Here is an 18,971-nt window from a genome sequence, read left to right on the forward strand (position 1 = left end):
TCGCCTGACAATCACTGTTTGGGTGGGCGTTGAGTGAGAATTCCGAAGGAAGTGCTTGCTGCTGCTCAAGAGGGAGCTCACCAGCCCACTCTCCCTGAGAGCAAGAGGAAAATGAGACACCAAATGTCAGCTGAAAACGTCTGGCACCACTATGTTGCAGCCTGAGCCTAAATTCCTCCTGCAGCCACTCCAAGTACAAACCTGAAGCTAGTTTTTCTACATAAACCACACAAAAAATACCCTTCCCATATTAGCTGCTTCACCAAGGGGAAAAAAAATGGAACATGGTGAAATAAATTACATTCACTTTTTTTCTCAGGCACAAAATAGGCTTGCTGAACACAGTAATTTATTAATTTTAAATGTCCCTATGCAAATCAGTTCCCTGGAATAAGATAAAATCCATTTTCCTTTTTAAAAATAATCTAGGGCTTTTTATGTTTGAGATGATGGCAAGATGTCCTAGTGCACTTTGAAAAAAAATATTGTGCTCTGTCTTTGCAGCAATGCATCGTAATTATTCAGCCTGCTGCCATAATTAATAATAGAAACCAATGAATTAAGACACTAATAATCCCCAGATGTTCAAATGGAGAACAGAATACTTTCAGCTTGTCAGCATATATATGGGGGCTATGCTATATATGTTAAAGCTGTTGCTGAACTTTGGAAATCAAGAAGCACTTTTATTTACAACATCTGTGAATGTATCTTCCTTCTTTGAGAAAAGTGATTGAAATCAAGCAACTTGTTAATCATTTTCCTGCATACATAACAAGACCATTTGTCTACTCAAAACTAAACCAGGACTGCTTTTCTATTTTTTTACCCTTGTTTTTCACAGTGTCTGTTGTCCCCTTGAATTCACAGATGCCTTACCTTAGAGATTGTACAGGCCCCTAAAAGCCAAGGGTCCTTCATGTAAAAAGAAGGTTCTACCAAGTAATTATTGTAATACAAGGTGCAATACAACCCAAAGTTGCACAGTGATGTGGGTACATGGCAGCAAGCACTGCTCACACCTCTGAACAGAACACCCAGCAATATAAGCTAAACTGGAAGAGAAAAACCACCACGTGGGCTAATGTGTTGCTCCAAAGCAGCATTTGCTCCATGTCCAGGTGCTCACATTAGGCTCAGCTCCTCCCTGGGGTGATTGTTTCATTCAGGGAGGTAAGGCAGGCTGCTGCCTCACCTTGTTTGACCTCCTCTGCTTCCCTGGCACATTTCAGCCTCTCACCCTGACCGAGGCCACCCCTAAAGCAGCAGTCACTGCTTTTTGATGCTGCACTCCACCCTTGATTCCAGGACATCAGGAGGAGGCTGATGCACTGAGCTCTCCCTGCAGCAGCTCCACAGAGGACCACTGTGAGGTCCCCAGCTCCCCGTGTCATCTGCGTCTCAGCTGTCCCCGAGCCATCTCCCCACACTTTTGTGGATGAAGTAACACAGAGCTCTTTAAGGCAGCCACTGCCAGGGCCAGTCTTGAGGGCTGCAATCATTGCTAGGTTGTGATTTAATGATGAGGGGCTGTATTGTGGGTTTATCAAAGCCCTAGGTAAAGGGGCCCAGTTTGTGCTGCCTTCTTTTGTGTCAGGATTGAATAATCTGTGTTAACCCCATTCTTAGAATAGATTAAACCCCTCTTTGTGCTAACTCAGCTACTCTTTGTTTTTGGCAAGCTGCTGAGTTCCCTTCACTCAGATTCTCCTGCCTAAGAGAGATGCCACCAGCCCTGTGGGAGCAGCATCCTCCCCCTTCAGAAACCAGCGGTGTAAAGAAATAAAGTTTATCTCCTTGCACATGATCTCCTTAGGCAGCTCATGACAGAGCCCTTAGAGGATGAGTTAACCTCATTATTATTGTAATTCTGTGTTGAAGAAGAGTTGGTGTCAGTTTAGAGATTTGTGAGGTTCCCTCCAATTAGGCTGCGCGCCTGAAGGCAGAGGGGTGAGCGCCGGATCCATCACACGGCACTGCAGGAGCAGAGTGGGTGTCACCCTCTGTGAGAAATTCCTCCCAACAGCTGAGCCCACAGCTTGTTTTCTCTCCCATCCACCTCTCCTCCAGCTACTCATTAGAGCCAGTGTTGGAGGGGGTAAAAAATGGACAGGAACAACCAGATCAGAGCTCCTCTCTATGTCCTCCCCTCTGAAAAAGTAAGCCTGAGAGTTTCAACTTACTGCTTAATACCAGATTAAACAGAGATGGAAACACCACTCCAGCATGTGGATGTTAGCAGCAGAAGATGCTTCTTTCAACCAAATTGTGTCTCCTTCAGAGAAAGCAGGCATGGATCTGCAGAGGATGGCTAGGAGGGACGTTGCCAGAGGAATATCTACATTTAGCACTGTCTTTTGGGGGACAGCAGACAGACCACCATCCCATCCCTGCTGCACAGCCCAAGCAGCACACAGACATGATTCTCACTAACCAGCAGCTCTTCACAACCCTTCCCAGACTAGCACTGCAGTGACACAGCACTATTAGTTAACTTTGTTATGTGATGATTAAGGAACAAAACTCCCCGAACTTGACCGAGTGGTGTCCTGCTGTTTCTGCTTTGTGTGCTACTATGCAATTTCTATATCAAAGCAGCCTGGCTAGTGCAGCACTCCAGAGCAGCTTATTTATATGTAGATGTGGCTATATGACATTTCCAAATGCCATACATTTGCATATGAAGGTTCCACTTTTTTTCCCCAACTTCAAGTAAACAGTCTGCTGTGATTCCAAAGCAGTGCTTTCCCTCACTTGGAGCTGACTGAGAACCATCCTCCTTAAGCAGCTAAAAAAACCCCTGAAACGCCTAATTTTCACAATTCAGCAACCTTAGCTATCAATAGTGTCTCTGGGTGGGTCTTGTGATTTATAGCTGTACCTTTGATACCAAAACAAACACAGAGAGCAAAACTGCAAGACCTTAAGATTTCATATGAAATGGCTACAGATAATCTGCAATACCAATCAATATTTGCAAAGAGGCCTCAGACATATGATGGAAGCTTGTGGTCATCCTAAAAAAGCCTGCGGGTCACATTCATTATAGCTATGAAGATGGTATTGATTTTTGTCACTGATTTTCCACTTGAAAACAAGAGCAGGAGCATGTTGCAGGAGCTGCTGAGGAGCTCTGAAACTGCAAACCTAACACAAAAACCACAATCTTATGTAACACCAGGAAAGCCAAGTGGACATTATATATTCAGCTTTCTTGTCAAAGAAGATAAGGCTGAAGCAGATGGTATGTGGGCAAAGTTTCAACCTGAATACATTGCCTTCTAAAAACCAACAGTGCTATGAAAACAGCCCGGTTTTGTGGCATGAGGCCGAAGAACACGTTACCTGCACATGGAAGAGCTCAGGCCTCGAGGTGTGTGCTGTGGAGGAGCTGGAAGAGTTTCCTGTTGGCAATGTGTGCATGGCAAAACACGACTCTCAGCACTTCTCCTGTGCAACCTTGCATGAGCAGTATGAATTATGTGTAATACACAGACTGAGCTCCATCCTCGTGCACACTGCAGCTGGAATGCACAGCCAGGGTGTGCTGAGGGAAGCACTCCTTGGGCATCACCAGGCAGTGTGGGAGGGCTGGTGGGCAGTAGAGCCCATGGTGGTCTCCTCCTCTCCCACAGCTCAGCCCTGCTCCCAGCCTGAGCTCCCTCCACCTCCCCTTGGGTTGGGAAACACCGAGGTGGGGATGAGCTGCTCCCATGAGCCCTGGGGCTCTGCCTGCTCTCAGAAGACCATGACAGGCACTTCCTGACTGTGACAACAGGCACAACAACTCCCAGGAGTCACCTTTGCTGTGGTCTCAGCTTATGGAGTTTCATCCACCCGCCACTGCATTTCTAGAGCACCTCATCCTCCACTGCCAACTGGAAGATAGCATCAACTATGACAAATGGGATGAGGTGCCAGAAAGCTGATAAATACTTTTGATATGGCTCTAAAAATAGTGAAGGGATATTTGTATCCTTCTGACACTTTTTGAAAAGTAGATGGATATGCATGACCTAAGTTTGAAGACGGGTGTCAGGAATATTGATGTGTGGAAGGAGCAGGATCGTTTGGCTGGCGTTGCCCTGGGGGACAGTCGCATGACTGATGATGGCTCCATTTCCCAGCTGAGGGTGTGCTTGGAGGGGGCTCCAGCAGAAAAATGGGAGGGAGCCCATCCAGAAAAAAACAGGATTCATCTTGCCCACCTAGGACATATTGTTTCCTTGATGGGGATGATGAAATTGGAGTAATGGGGTGCAAGTCCTCTTGGAGCAGCGCTGCTGTGCCCTAAGTTATGCCCTTGCAATTCCTGACACATTAACTCCTGTACCATGTATGATCGAGCCTGGTATGTTCCCAGGAACACACCTGTAAATTTTATCTGGTATTTCCAAACCCCTTCTAGAAATGTGGAAGACAAATACAGTTTCTTCCTTTTCCCTGCAATGTCTAGAACAACACAGACTCCAATTCGCACCCAGATGTCCTGAAGTTTCCCCTTCTTTGGCACTTATGCAGGAATTTAAGTACTGGTGCAAGTAGCAGCTCTTCCTGACTGTAAGGAATACACTGATAGAAATTGCTTTTAAGCAATTAAACTGTAGATTAACAAAGCGTGCTTCTAGTTTGTGTGGAGATGCACTTAGAGTCTGTATCCACCCGATCATACTCAGAGAACAGGCACATCTTACATAACACATTTTCCATCCATCCTCACCCCTTCAGCTGCCTGCATGGCTTTTACTGAAAGATCAGGCAGGCAATCAATGAAACAAAGCAGGAACTTCCTCTTGAGAAACTGCTGCACATAAAAGCACACCCTAATCCAATTACCAGCCTGCTCCCTAATTTCCAATAGGAGCTCCAGGTCTGAATGGATTGTTTTCCACAGAGAAGCAGCGCTTGAAAAGGTCTCTGACTTATATTTAGGTCTGCCAGCATGGTGTTATGAGAGCTTACTTTCTGGTTTCACACTTCAAACAATCTCAAAAAATTACAGTTGAAAGCAAGTATGAATGGCAGAATTGTCAGAGGTTTGATGGAAGGCACGGCTAAGAAAAGGTTACCCAGGTACGTGACAGCGCGGACAAGTAGGTCAGGGATGTCATTCTGGCTACAAGGCGTTTCCTTCAGTCCTTCTGACACTCTGAAGGTTTTACAGTCCTAGTTTTGCACTGATTTTATATTCAGTTTTGATTACTAAAAGCAGTCCTTTTTTTCTTTTTTTTTGGGGCACATGTTGGCAAGATGCTGCCAAGCTGAAGTGTAACACCCACTTGGCTCCCTTCCCTCTTTTCTTTTTTTCCAAGGTAGCATCTGTGCTTGTAAAAACATGCTGCCTGAGAGGATTCATCCAGGAAACTAAAGAAAGAGCTGCAGAATTTTGGGGGAAGTGTGTATGAGAAAATAGGAGACTGAAATAAAAATACTTGACTCCTATATGTGGTATTTTTGTACACTTCCTGGATCACATGCCTGGCAAATCCCTTGTGAATATCCTGGTTATTTTAGTTGCCAGAGCATGACCCTGAATGGCCTGTGACTACTCAGAGATATGTCTGTTGTTGGCTAAAAGCATGGTTTCAGCCATGCTTTTCACTGCTTTTGTTCAGGCTATTCAGAAAAGTTTTGTTATGCTCAGAAACATTTTATTGGCATGTTGCAAACCCGTGATCACTCCTCCATACACTTGCTGAGGGATGAATCCTACATGGTTTGATGCTATTTTTACTCACCCCTTTGCCCTGAGTCCTGCATTGTAAAACTGTGATGGCAATGGGTCCACACAGTCTACAACCTTGCTTTTTGTATCAGTCCAGCTGTATTGTTAAAATCTTTTGTGGCTGCCCAGAGGGCTGGCTTTCAGCAGGCTGTATGTTTATAATTCCTACTTGGTAAACAGGAGCACACCAAGCAGTGTGCATCCTTTCCCGTGCCTGGAGCTGGAGAGATATCCCTTACTAGTCCCAATTTTAAGTGTAGGAGAAAATGGATAAAACAATATAAAATGTCACTGCAGCAAAACCTGCTATTTTACCAAAGATACACTCTTTCCCATCTGTCATGAAACCCTGCAATGGAGGGACGGAGCCAAAACCTTTGCATGTTCTTGGGTTTGCACCAAAAGGCTCCAATGTCACCATGCAAATTTAAGCTTTTTGCCTATTACTCCAGTACCACAGGTCTATCAGGCAGTAGCTGATCTCTGAGATGCAGAAAGGAGCACATCCAAGGCTGCAGAACACACTCGGTGCCTATCAGAGCCTGAGGGGCTGCTAGAGATCCCTCCAAGGCACACTGAAGACACCGCTACGGAGCTGTCACCTCCTCTTGAACACTCACTGCAAACTCTTCCAGTGTCCTCGAGCTCAGTTCCCCACAGACCCAGCCCAGACTCTGCCTGCTCAAATCCACCAACAGCAGACAGCATCTGGTGGCCTATCTCCCATCAAACCCTTCCATCCAGACCTCAGGCCATCCCTGTGTGATGGGACAGAAGGCAAGCACAGAGCTCGCCCTGCAATTTCCTCCCATAAAGAGTGGAACAGCTCCAGAGGTCCTGGGATTCATCACTGGTCACACAGCTCATTTTAAAGCACAGACAAAAAAGCCTATTAAGAACGTATTTTTTTAAGATAATTGAATACCTGCATTTGCTATTTTTATACACCTGTTATTATTGTCTTGCAGCAGTGCCACAGAAGTGAGCTGTAAAGATGGCATTTGTGAAAATAAAGGGTTTGGTATTTTAACTCCGTGCCCACTCCTAGAGCTAATATTGAAAGCAGGAGAAGCTGAATGGAAAAGAAAGGGCAATTCTATGAAATGGAAAATTTACTAAGAATAAAAATGGACAAAAAAGCCATACAGAGAAATGTCAAAGCCATTAAACTCAATGGCCATTCTCCCGCTACCTTTAGCAAGGCTGGAATTTTACCTACTGCCTCTTTAAATCTTATTGACTCTTATAACAGTATTTTAAACCAAACAGCTGACATCCTTCTGCCCGGCCAAGGCCTTTTAAATCACTGAAATGCAGGATGGAAAAAAAATCAGCAGTGCCAGATGTGTCTAAAAACAGTCACAGTTCTTGTTGAGGCAATCTGCAGAGGAAAATTGTTAGCATTTATCATGCCTGACAAAACACTAATAGTTTATCAGTTTTGATATTATAGACTAATAACAAGCTTTTCCATGGCTACTTCATTTGCAGAGCATGGAGACAGGCTGCACTACTGTTATTTGATTTTAGAACAGTGCTTTTTATTTAATCCTTTCCCATCCTAGCTGGATGGAAGCACATTTCCATTATTAAATGAAATTGTAAACTAAATACTCTAGGGAAGGGGTGGTTTTGATGTATACCTGACACAGTTTTAAACCACAGATAAAATAAGAGGGAGATTAAAACCATAGGGAGAGAGTTTTAATTTATTTTTCTCCCCTGAAAAATATTTTGCCATTATGTAATGCTGTCTAAAATGGCTAAGGCTTGTGGAAACAGCAGTAGGCAAAGCAGTGCATTTTGATTCAGTACTGATAATATTCTGACATGCACTGCCACAGGTACTCTAATAGCACATTTTGTTTACAGCTGTTGTATTTCCAAGAAGAGAGTTTCACAGTCACTTAACACTCATGGGTACAAGGTAAAATGACAGCCCAAGTGTGTAAGAAGTCACCTTTCTAGGCAGGTAAATATTGCTTTTCAAACCTCAGTTATTAAGAGCACTTCTGCTTGCTCAGTGATACAGAGATGCTCCTCAAACTGCCAAGGCTGGGTTTATCCTGAATGCAGAGGAATGTTTGTATGGACAGAAGCATGGGAGAAGGCACAGCTTATATTCAAACTGCTGCATTGCCCACTGAAATTCATATTTTCTCTAAATCTTTTCTCTAAATCCCTTTTCCTTCAGAAACAAGCTTCTGTCACTCGTGGTTTCGTACATTAAATGTTAATATAGAAAGAATAGTTATGTTGCATTGCTAGAAAAATCAGTTCAGGGTGTGGCTTTTAGCAGGTGTGTTCAATGGAAGCAAAGCATACGTGTGCAATGGAAAGGTAGCACATTCAGCAGGTGTGTCAATGGGAAGGTAATGCACCTTTCAGCAGGTGTGTTCAATGGAGAAGGCAAATGCACCTTTCAGCAGGTGTGTTCAATGGGGAAGGTAATGCACCTTTCAGCAGGTGTGTTCAATGGGGAAGGTAATGCACCTTTCAGCAGGTGTGTTCAATGGGGAAGGTAATGCACCTTTCAGCAGGTGTGTTCAATGGGGAAGGTAATGCACCTTTCAGCAGGTGTGTTCAATGGGGAAGGTAATGCACCTTTCAGCAGGTGTGTTCAATGGGGAAGGTAATGCACCTTTCAGCAGGTGTGTTCAATGGGGAAGAAGTGGAACCATCGCCAAGTGAAACTGTTGTCGCAAAACATTTGTCTGTTTTTACTTTCTTTACCCAAATCGATTAAACCAGGCAAAATTTGGCACTTGTCTCCATCTAGTCTAATTCTGAAGGTCTACTAAAAATAAATATAGCAGCTCCTTCTTTTCTTCTCCAACTGTATTTCCTTTAATTCCAGCAGATGCATGTATACTCCTGAAACCAGGTGAAAAAAGGCTCAGGTTACCACTGCACGTGTCTAAATGATCAAATTATCTTGTGTTTGTATTGCAATTTGAAATGATGATACTCCTTCTACAAAAAAGGATGTTTCAGTGAGTTCTAAGTAGCAACTTTCCTTATGGTTACAATTTATTTATTACAGCTGTCATATGCTTTCATCTCATGGTATTTTGATATCTAACATTTCATAAAGAATGCCAAAACATCCCATGAAACAAAATTCTGAGGAAATTCAGTTCTATGAATATTTCAAAATATTTTTTTTTTTACATTTCAGACTAGATCAAACACAAATATTTAAATGTTGATGTTTCCTGAAAACGGATATTCTAGCATCTCATTATAACTTTAACTCTCAAATCCTTGGGAGGGCAAGGATTCCTAACAGCAAATTCACAGAAATTTGGCCTAAAATAGAGCTGCTGGGCATAAAAATACACTGTGGTGCTCCTTAATATCTATCTAACTAATTCAAATTAGTGTAGTGGATGGCAAACAGCTGCTGTGCACCATTTTGAACAGTATCCTTCAAGGATGACTCTTGAGATGATCAAAGTGCCTGTAGCCCAGAGGAAGGATGGAAAGGGAAATTCCTCCCCAAATTCAGAAAACAGGGTTAATTTCCCAGCCTGCTCCTTGAGGAAGATTATAGAATCTTGTCTCAGATACCTTTTTTTTTTAAACTTTCTTTTCTTGCAGGGGAGTTGAGAAAGGAAAGAAGATTCCATCAAGAGGGAAATGCCTTCAGGGTGTCAAAATGCCAAAGACAGTATCTACCATGCTCCTGGCACGTGGATGAAGTGCTGGGGTTGCAGAGTGTTACCTACAACAGCAGCACAGTGTGAATTCCAGGTACCACAGCAGAGTGCCCCAGGAGTGACATGTGATCCTAAGTGTCAGACTGTTGGTCCCACAGAGGAACTGGGCTGCGCAGTCCTTCTAGACCCCAAAGGGAGAAGAACTTAAGCTTCCCTGTGATTTCTGGTGTGCAGTAGGTCTGGGGCTGTCTGCAGTAAATTTAAGTACAGATCTGTGAAGCCATTTCATGGCCTGCATTGTTAGCTGGAGTTCACACAGAACTTTGCTATTTAATGCTGGTCTATCTCAAAGGAGGGGCCTGAAAACGGTGAAGATGCAGTATTAACTAGGTGCTACAAAGTGATTTAGTCAGATATAAAGAGGTCTTTTTGGATAATTGTAAATCCCTTCACAATGGCAGTGCTGTAGCCAGGAATTATGGTGCATATTCCATATATCCATGGCAGCCAAACACTGGCTGTAGATCGTGCTGTTTCATTCCCATAAACCTCAGAAAACAAAGGTTAGGAAAGACAAATTTTGGGAGTAGCTGTAAGTAGAGCATAAAAATTAGCATGACTGCAAACCATAAATGTAATTTTTTGAGGGTGCCTACCCTTTCCACTAGAGGTCCTATTTAGGAAGTTGGTATGTGGTTAAAGACAACTTGAGAAATCAGGCACAATTCAGCTTGTGTTCAGTTTTGGGATCACATTTTTATGTGTAAGCAGGATAGTGTCTTTCTTTTCTACAAGCTTTACCTTGAACACAGATACTAAGCAGAGATCTACTAAAGATCAGCAAGTACTGAAAGGTTCAGGTTTGCTCGTGAAGATGGGTTCCTGTGCTCTAAATAACACCAAATGTCACAGTCAAGATGGCCACAACACACAGAGCATCACCACACAATTTCAGAAGTCTTTAAGCCTTCATCCATACACAGTAACACACCACCACATCAGAAGGCTTTGAGTATCTGCCCATAGACAGTAACATCATGTCACTTCAGAAGCTTCAAGTATCTGCCCTTCTTGTTCTTTAGCCCAACCTTTTATACCCATATCATACATGCATTGCACCTGTGTGCCCTCTGTCCCTGTGGTGGTTGGTCAGTGTCCCTGGGCACTCCATGGCTCATTGCTGTCAGTGCTCTCACAGCTGTGCCCATTGGGGATGAGGCTGGGCCCAGCCCCACTCCCAACCACCACAAACTGTGTGCCTACAACCAAACATATGTAAATGGAACCCTGTGTGCTTCTGGAATGGGACACAAATGGAAGAATCTGTAGAAATGCCTTCATGAACTCAGGTCTGCTCATCTCTATTGCACATAGAATTTCTGTTTTTATCCATAACCTTTAAGAGAACAAAATGTTACAGAAGACTGCTAACATGATAGCATAAGGGGGAAATCAACAAGTAAGGCACACAGCAAGCAAGTCTTGGGCAAGCACAAGTGTTTGGAGCAAGCTTCATGAATTTCTCACAGTTCTGATGGAAACCCCACATGAAAAAAATATACTTGGATTACAACCTCCACCCTCACCCCACATATCATTTACACCTGAACTCACTTCCAGGAGTTAAATGCTTCAGAGATGCTGACAACAGTAAAATAGCCTGGTCTGGTTTTGTATTTTTTTAGGCTGCCCATGCTGATACTGGTGTTACAAGCTGGAATTGTTTTCCCCGTTGTTGTTTCCTACAGATCAGATTCTTAGCCTGGATTTATTGAATTTTCAGGCTCCCAAGCTTTAATGCAAATCAAATAGCTTTCTTTATAATGTTCACTCACAACAATACTGAATTTGTTTATTATGGGAAAAAAGCACAAACGAATTCTGCAACTTTTGATTCACACTCATTAGTGACTGAATTAAGGGCTAAGCTTTAGAGGCACAAATGGAAATGTTCTTCCTCCTTGAGCTACATCAGTCTAAGGCAAAGAGATGTCTAGCAGTTCACCTGAGACCTAATTTAAGTTTTAATGCTAACAATTACAGGTTCCATGAGCATGACACTGGGAAATTGTAAGTAATGAAAAGACACAATTTATCTCATTATAAAACCAAAAACCCCCAGAAATCCAAAAGAACAAGGCACATTTTCCCAAGCTTATCGTGTGCAATTCAAAGTTAGAGGAGAACTCCCATAAAAAGTGAGGTATTCTCTTGAGGCTGGCAGATTAAATGAGCAATATTTCTCTCTCCCTCTCGCTTGTTTTTAAAATCTCCATAAGCCTGTTTTTATTTTACATGCTCCTCAGGAAGAGACTGTTAGGAGTAAGTGCTGTTAAATCACATGGCACTGTGCTCTGGAGTGCTGCAGTTTCCTTCCTGGCAGGGGGCTTGTTTGTGAGGCTATTACGTGACCCCTACGACAGTGTGTCTGTCTCCCATTCCAAAAAAATTATGTAGATTTCAGCAAGATAGAGCCAAGCAGCATCTGAAGGTAAATTTGAGAGGGTTCTACAGAAGAAAAGCACTTAGGGTAGCCTGTGCTGCAGTGCCCATAGAAGACAACTGCATTATTGTCCCAGCCTTTCCTGTTTTAGAGATAAAACATCCAGTCTTCCTTACGACTCAGGAAAAGGCTTGAGTGGGACTTTCCACACTCCACCTTTTACAGCCCTGGAGTTAAATCACAAAAGAAGTAGCTGCAGGTTTTCATTTCAAAAACACCCAGGACAAGTGGAGGTTTGGGGGCCACGAGAGCAGTTGGGACTGACCCTGTTGTCTACTCAGACTTGAGTTCAGAAGTAGCTGGCAGTAACATTTACTCACATAATAGCTGATATCTATCACTGCCTTTTAGATTTTCCTCTGGATACCAACAACACTGGAGGAGCTGCAAGGCAACAGAAGGGCTGGAGACCACCAGGCTACAGGCATCTCTCTGAGGTGTTTGAAAAGCTCTCAGAAGAATCTAGACTGGGCTTTTTTCCTGTGTTTTGCAGAGCTCATCTACCACCTTCTGAGGACTTTCACTGTGCATAAAACTTAAATATATTTTCATGAAACCTTGCAAAAAAATGCAAATAGCAATTTGTAAATGCAAAGAACAATTCAAGCAACATTAAAAAGCTTCCAATTTTTAAAAAAATGTATGAATTGTAGCATTCTTGTTCTTCCACAGGTTGGAGTGTGTGTGTCTGTGTGTGTGCGTGAGCACAGGTGGAGGCCGCAGCTAGACAGCATTCATGCTGCCACACAGCTGTCAAAATATTAAAATCTATTTTTTTTCAATTTTAAGTGATTTGATGGAATAGCAGGAAGGCTTTCTACATAATCTATTTATTTAGTGTGAGAACCTCTGAGTCTTAGGAATCGAAAGGCAAACAAATCTGCATATGCAAGGATGTAATTTCCCTCAGAGTTTTACAAAGCTGCAGATGAGAAATAGTTTCTCTCTAGCTGTGATGCTTGCACAGTGTTCAGCTTTGTGTCTCACTTGCTAATTCCATTAAGAAGAAAGGGAAGCCTGGTTCACAAAGGCAGAGCAAAAATGCACCAGTTTATATCCCATAGCTAAGCTCTGGGGCTTTATTATTCTTCAGCAGTTCAGCAAATGGCTGACACACTAGTAGACACAAAATTTAATTTAAACGGACAATGTCAAGTGGTTTATACTCCAAACTTAACCTGCTTTGAAAATGTTATTATCTGGAGAAGGAATCTAGTATGAAGTTCTCATATTTCAGTCCGGGGGGGAGGGAAACATTAAAAATTGTCACTATAGAAATTCAGCCCTGCTGTTCTGATTCCTGGCTACTCTCCAGGCCTGTTACAGACAATGAAGACAACTGTGACTGAATTGTATTTATTTTGGAGTCCAAGACTCTTGGACTTTTGAAGGGACTCACTGAAGAGTCTGAGACTCTTCTTTATCCTTGTAATGTGCAATGCTGCCATGGCCTTCATCCCACAGTCCTGCCCCGGCCAAGGGAAGATGATGTGTTGACACAGATGGATTTTGCCCTTTTTGGTGGAGCTGTGAGTTTGCTTGGGCAACACATCCATCTGCTGGATTACTCGCCCGAGCAGCCCCGGGAGTGCCAGGACGGCCCCGGTGCCAGGAAGCGCTCTGAAAAAGATCCAAGGCTGTCATGCAGGTTTGAAATCCCATGGGGAGCCAGGAGGGTGAGCAGGGAACAGAGCAGCCATGAGCAGACGTGCAGCATTTTGTACTCCTTATCAGTTTAGGGCACAGCAACAGCACTGGCAAGATGGGCCGAGGCACTGCCTGCCGGAGAGTCCCAGGACTCCCCAAGAGCCCAGAAGGCACCACCTGAGGCTGCTGCCAAGGGAGACTTTACTGCCCTCGAGGAACCCAAAAATACCGCTCAAACTGACCACTTGTGGATGCACATTTTTCACCAGAGGAGACTATATGGGCTGAAAATGCCTCCTTCCCCCTTCCATCAGTTTCTCTGCGCTGCTGGCATTCAGCTGCTGAGACTTGATCTAATCAATGCTCATATGGGGAGGTTTGTCTGGCCTGGAAGATGATATTATGGAATAGGTCTATCAAATTTGTCAGTGTCTTTGCCGACAATTTTCATGAATATATAACATTGAAATATGGCACATCCATGCTGACTTAGTCCTTATGGTGCTCAAAATGGCTTGAAAAAAAACCCCTCTGTAATTTGATAAAGTCATTAGGGGGGTAATTGCTAATATCCAGATCTTAGGAAGAGACTATAAATACTGAAGAATACAAATAAATAGGCAAATGGATTAACAAGAACCCCTTGATTGCCTGGCCTCTGAATTCTAAAATGCCACCAAAACAGCCTTATTTATGCATATAATGGAGAAATTCAAGAAAACATCCATCATGGGACTTTCAGCTCAGACACTATATTCCAAAACACACATTACACTTCAAATGCTTCAAAATGCTCTTTCATGGAAATTGCAAGATAAAGTGCATTTCTATTGGATTTGAGGGAAAAATCACACCCATTCATTTATTCAGTAAAAGCAAATCTCACTGCACAAACTTGATCAAGGTCAATGATCTGCCATTTGCTGAGGAGAGTGAAAATCTCCCCAAGTCTAATAAATACCTTGGGGTTTCAGAAAGAGGAGAGGCCAGAACTGCACAGAGGCACAAGTGTACACAAATGGCACAGGTACCTGTGGCAAGGGTGGAATGGTGACCCTGGAGAGGCAGGACATGGTCAGAGAAGGGCCTCCTACAGCTCACTCTTCTCAGGTTTGCTTTGTTGTAAAAGAGGGTACCACTTTTTGGGTGATATTGGTCTGGCACTTAAGAGTGCTGGCATAAATCTTGCCTGTGTAAAGCAAGAGCCCTTAGAAACCAAGACGATGCAAACCTACAGCAAAGATTTACCCCCCAAAGGAACAAGTACCCTCGGCTTTGCAAACCAAAGATTTGTGTGTTCTTGGTGAGCATCAGCAGGCTGGCAAGAACAGGAGGGAGCAAAGATGCTGATGGAACAGACAGTTTGAATAGTTGGATATGGAAAAACTCAGCTGGGTGCTGGGACTTGTGGCTGTTTGCAGAGCTGCTGCCTTCGCGGGCCCCCGTGGTGGGCGTGCTGGAAAAACCCTCACTGCTCAGCCACCACAGTCCCTGCAAAGAGCATTTGGCTGCATTAGCATAATTGACAACATCAATTATGCCCACTGCTATACTCTCCCCTGGGAAAGGCTGTCCATACAAGCCAATGTTCTTAAAAGCGTGCACTGCTCATGGTCTCGGTGATTTTTAGTGCCGTTAAATGACAGAGAACAAAGGTATTCTCTGGAAAGCTGCAGGCTCAGGGAAATTGCTTCAGAGGCTGAGGAACTGTTGCTTTTTCACACAAAGCTCCCCATGGTTAGGGCAGCACTTCCTGTCTGAGGTGATACAAAGGTGAGAAAAAAGTAGCACATACCACATTCTTATCACAGCCATCACCATCAAATGTTTCTGCAGCTGAAAGAACATGAGGATGGCACAGAGCTTCCTGTCTGGCAAACGCTGATGCATGAATGTTCACTGAGCCTCAGTTTTATACTGCTGCCTTCCTTTTCCCTGATTATTTCTGGAAGGCTGGAGTTGTTGCAGCTTTTTGATACAGCAGTCCTGTTCCCCTAAGGTCTCCTGATGGGGTTAGCGCCCCAGACATTTGGGGGCACTGGAGGCAAGTGGATTGCCCTGCATAAACTACCAATTTTCACCCTACATGCTGTTACTGTATGTAAAAATGAAAAATTTAAGCCAGAGGAATAGGTGCACATAAAATTTAACCTCAGTTAGCACAGGCAATTGTGGCTGAGGTTAAATTAGTGGATAGAACCTGGTGAGACCTGCCCAGGGAACACAGCCACCACCCTTGAGAAGCCCACTGGGGCCTGAGCCACACCAGAAGCCCCAAGAAGTGGCTTTCTAAGGAGCAACAATGGTGTCTTCCTGTGCCTGAGGTACCTGCTGGACTTCACTGCTGATTCAGGATGCCTCCATCACTCCCACGACTGTAGGGGAGGAAGGTGCCATGTGTCCTTTCCACAGGTTTCTGCCATCTCTCACTGGACCATCTGTTCCCACACTCCTTCTGATCTTATGGTGCTAGGAGACCATCTCCACTACAGACCTGCTCCTCTGTGCCTTGGCTCTGCCCTGTCAAGTAACCCAGATTCCTCCCTCATTGGCTCCCAACCCCTGACAACACTTTGCTGTAGTCAATTTTCTTCTACCCACCACCTCTTCTCTTGAATGTGGGCTGAAATATTACCTCTCCTAAGCAAGAGCTGTTCTCTTCCTCCTGCTCACTTGAGCTCAAGGTGCCTTCTGTGCTCATCCTCTTCCATGACCCATGACATGGCTTTCTATTGTCACCACTTCCTATTGTCACCACTCCTCCTCCTCCTCCTCCTCCTCCCTAGTCCCCAACCTGCCTTTCCCTCCCTTCTTGTTACAACTCAGGTACTTCCTGCTGTCTCCTCTCGAGCTGATGTGGGTCCCTGCCATCCTAAAGCAAATCCACCAGGCAGCAGCAGTGTAGGACAGGCTGCACACTGAAAAGGGGCTCCAGGCCTTCATCTCGGCTTGGGGAAACCAGTGCTCTCCTCAACTCTCCAGCAAGAAAGAGAAAGGATTTAAGATAACATTACTTGGCATTGTTTCTAACTTAAAATAAGTCATTTTGGCCTACTTGCCTTATCTCCTGTCCCCAGTCCCCACAGGACACAACCTTTTCAGCCTTTTAAGAAAGCTGACTACTACCTCCCACAAAAACCTGAGGGCCATCGAGAGTTTGGAGTAAAGACACTGAAGACTTTTTTCTTTGCACGTCCTTGTCTTCACCAATGAAAGGGCTTCTTGGCAGTAGGAAACACCTGGACCATGGCTCACCCTTGATCTTTTAGAAATTCATTCCAGCATTTTCTTTCCATAGCAACTTCTGCCCTCCCTGCTTTGTGCTGCAGCAACCCCCAACACCTCGCACTGCTCTGCCTCACCGCGACATCATTTATTCAGAGCTCTATGTTTTAATCATCACACACTGTTTTAAGTAGGAACAGAACAATCATTTCTAAGGCTGGGTACCCCACTGTCACAGGGATGGCACAGGAGATGACCAGCTGAATTAAATACTGCCTCAGCACTCTCCTGGCAGGAAATGTTCACACCTGTGAAACCGTCACCTGGCTTTCACCCGAGCCATGCAGCTCAGGCAAACCCAGCCATCCACACCTACTCTCTCCAAACACTTCAAAACCACAGAAATGTCAGGAAACTGAAGCAATGAGTGCATCACCTGACCCATTTTCACCAGACCTTCCCAGAGGCTTTCGTTCTCAGTGTGAGCTGTGAACATTTGCATGCACGTGCGCGCGCACACACGTTCAATTTCTAAATCAATCCTCCCAGGCAAAGGGTGTAAAAAATGTCTCCCAAACCTCACTAGTATTTACATGTTTTTAATTTTCAAGTGCCATATAGGGCTATTCAGCCATTATATTTTACTATAGCTTCTAAATAAATTAAACCCATTTATCACTTAAACCCCCCCATATTTTAAGAACCTTATTAACTTCATAGTTTAATGCCGACAGGTAATATCTATTATGGCAGCGTTTCATGGTATCCCAGCAGTGCTATGAGCTGGATTTTCCCTTCCTTAAACCTGTATATCATGACAAAAAATATGCATAATCTAGTGCACTGATTCTGTAATTTTCAATAATGTCTGCTAATTCTGGCAAATAATTTACAGTACTTATTTCCTCTGTCAAAACAGGTGTTTTATGGCCAGAGGAGGTTGACAAAAATAGAAGCAGCCCATTTATTAAGAAGAGAGTTTGTAGCAAAAGAAAGAGTAATGGAAAGGCAGTGCTTTCTTAAAGTAAATCAGGAAAACCATACTAGAAGATGAGGACACTTCACCTCAGCAAATGACAGAAAAGAGAGACTTACACAGATCCTGTGAATTGTGATTCTCACAGAATAGGAACCGTACCTGCATAATCTGTCCTTGCATAATGCCCATCTTCTGATTTTGTAGTTGTTGTAGTATTGTCTGTGTGAAAAGAAATGTGTTGAGTTGCCTGGGGAGCCTGGACTCGATACAGCCCATGCCCCCACCACAGTGCCCAGGCAGAGCTAACTTCCCTTGCACACACATCATCTCTGCTGGCTGCAAGGCTCTCCTGGGCCTGCCAGGTGAAAACAGCAGGATCTTTTTTCTAACAATATGTGATAACAGATTGCAGCTGGGATAAATATATCAGTCTGAAGCAGGAGTTGTCATTTCTGCTCTACTTGAAGTAATTGGGGAGTTTTAATATGTACCCTGAAATGAACTGCCACTTAGGGTGGTTAACTTTAAAGAGATAGGAGTAAACTGGAATGTATTTAATACACCTGTATACTATGGCCTTGTAAGTAGATGTACTGAGGATTTATGGGTTAGAAGCTAAGGAAAAAAGCTATTGAGAGTCTGAGCCTCAGCAGATACTTTATTTACAGGAGCTATTGAAAGGCAAATTCTCTTCATTTCCATTTTAGAGAAAAACAGGGTTTTTAAACTCAGCTCAAGGGTTACAGGGGATGTAGTAGCCCAAGAGATGGGCACAGAGAAGCACTGTATTTATGGAGGAACAGAGAGAGCCTCGAGCCACGATTGGAAAACTTCCTTCCAGGCATCTTGGGGCCCAGCAAGGGTCACCTGAAGAACCAGCCCAAGCACTGTGTTTGGGAGCAACTCTTCAGAGAGCCTCCCGAGACTGCCTCATGCTGCTCCAGTTAAGGGAGCACCAGAGGATCCATCCTGGGTGGCAGAATGTAACTGAGGGGCATTCCCACTGTCCTGCTCCAGCTGCTGCCTGGCAGACAGAGCTCTGGGCAAGCTGCTCAGACTGGCGACTGATGCAGAGCCCAGTGCAGGGCTGGGCAGTGCCCTGCTGCTGCTCCAGGCAGGGTTAGGAGTGGTGCTCCCCTCTCATGCCTCGCTGTGTCTGCATCACGGAGGGTTCTGCCTCTCACCACAGCCTGAGCTCTACAGTATCAACTGCAGCAGTCTAATGGAAATATA

The 18,971-nt window shown here is 44.1% G+C and overlaps 1 protein-coding gene across 1 annotated transcript in view; it reads right to left on the reverse strand.

Annotated features, from left to right (window-relative positions):
• TMEFF2 (transmembrane protein with EGF like and two follistatin like domains 2) overlaps positions 1 to 18,971 on the reverse strand; it is a 125,172-nt gene that overhangs the window by 14,036 nt on the left and 92,165 nt on the right. The window contains exon 7 of the mRNA XM_030951994.1: positions 17,898 to 17,957. Coding sequence (XP_030807854.1) covers positions 17,898 to 17,957 — 60 coding nt within the window. The remainder of the gene's footprint in view (positions 1 to 17,897; positions 17,958 to 18,971) is intronic.

This window comes from Camarhynchus parvulus, chromosome 7 (genome assembly GCF_901933205.1).
Source record: "Camarhynchus parvulus chromosome 7, STF_HiC, whole genome shotgun sequence".
Lineage (NCBI taxonomy): Eukaryota > Metazoa > Chordata > Aves > Passeriformes > Thraupidae > Camarhynchus > Camarhynchus parvulus.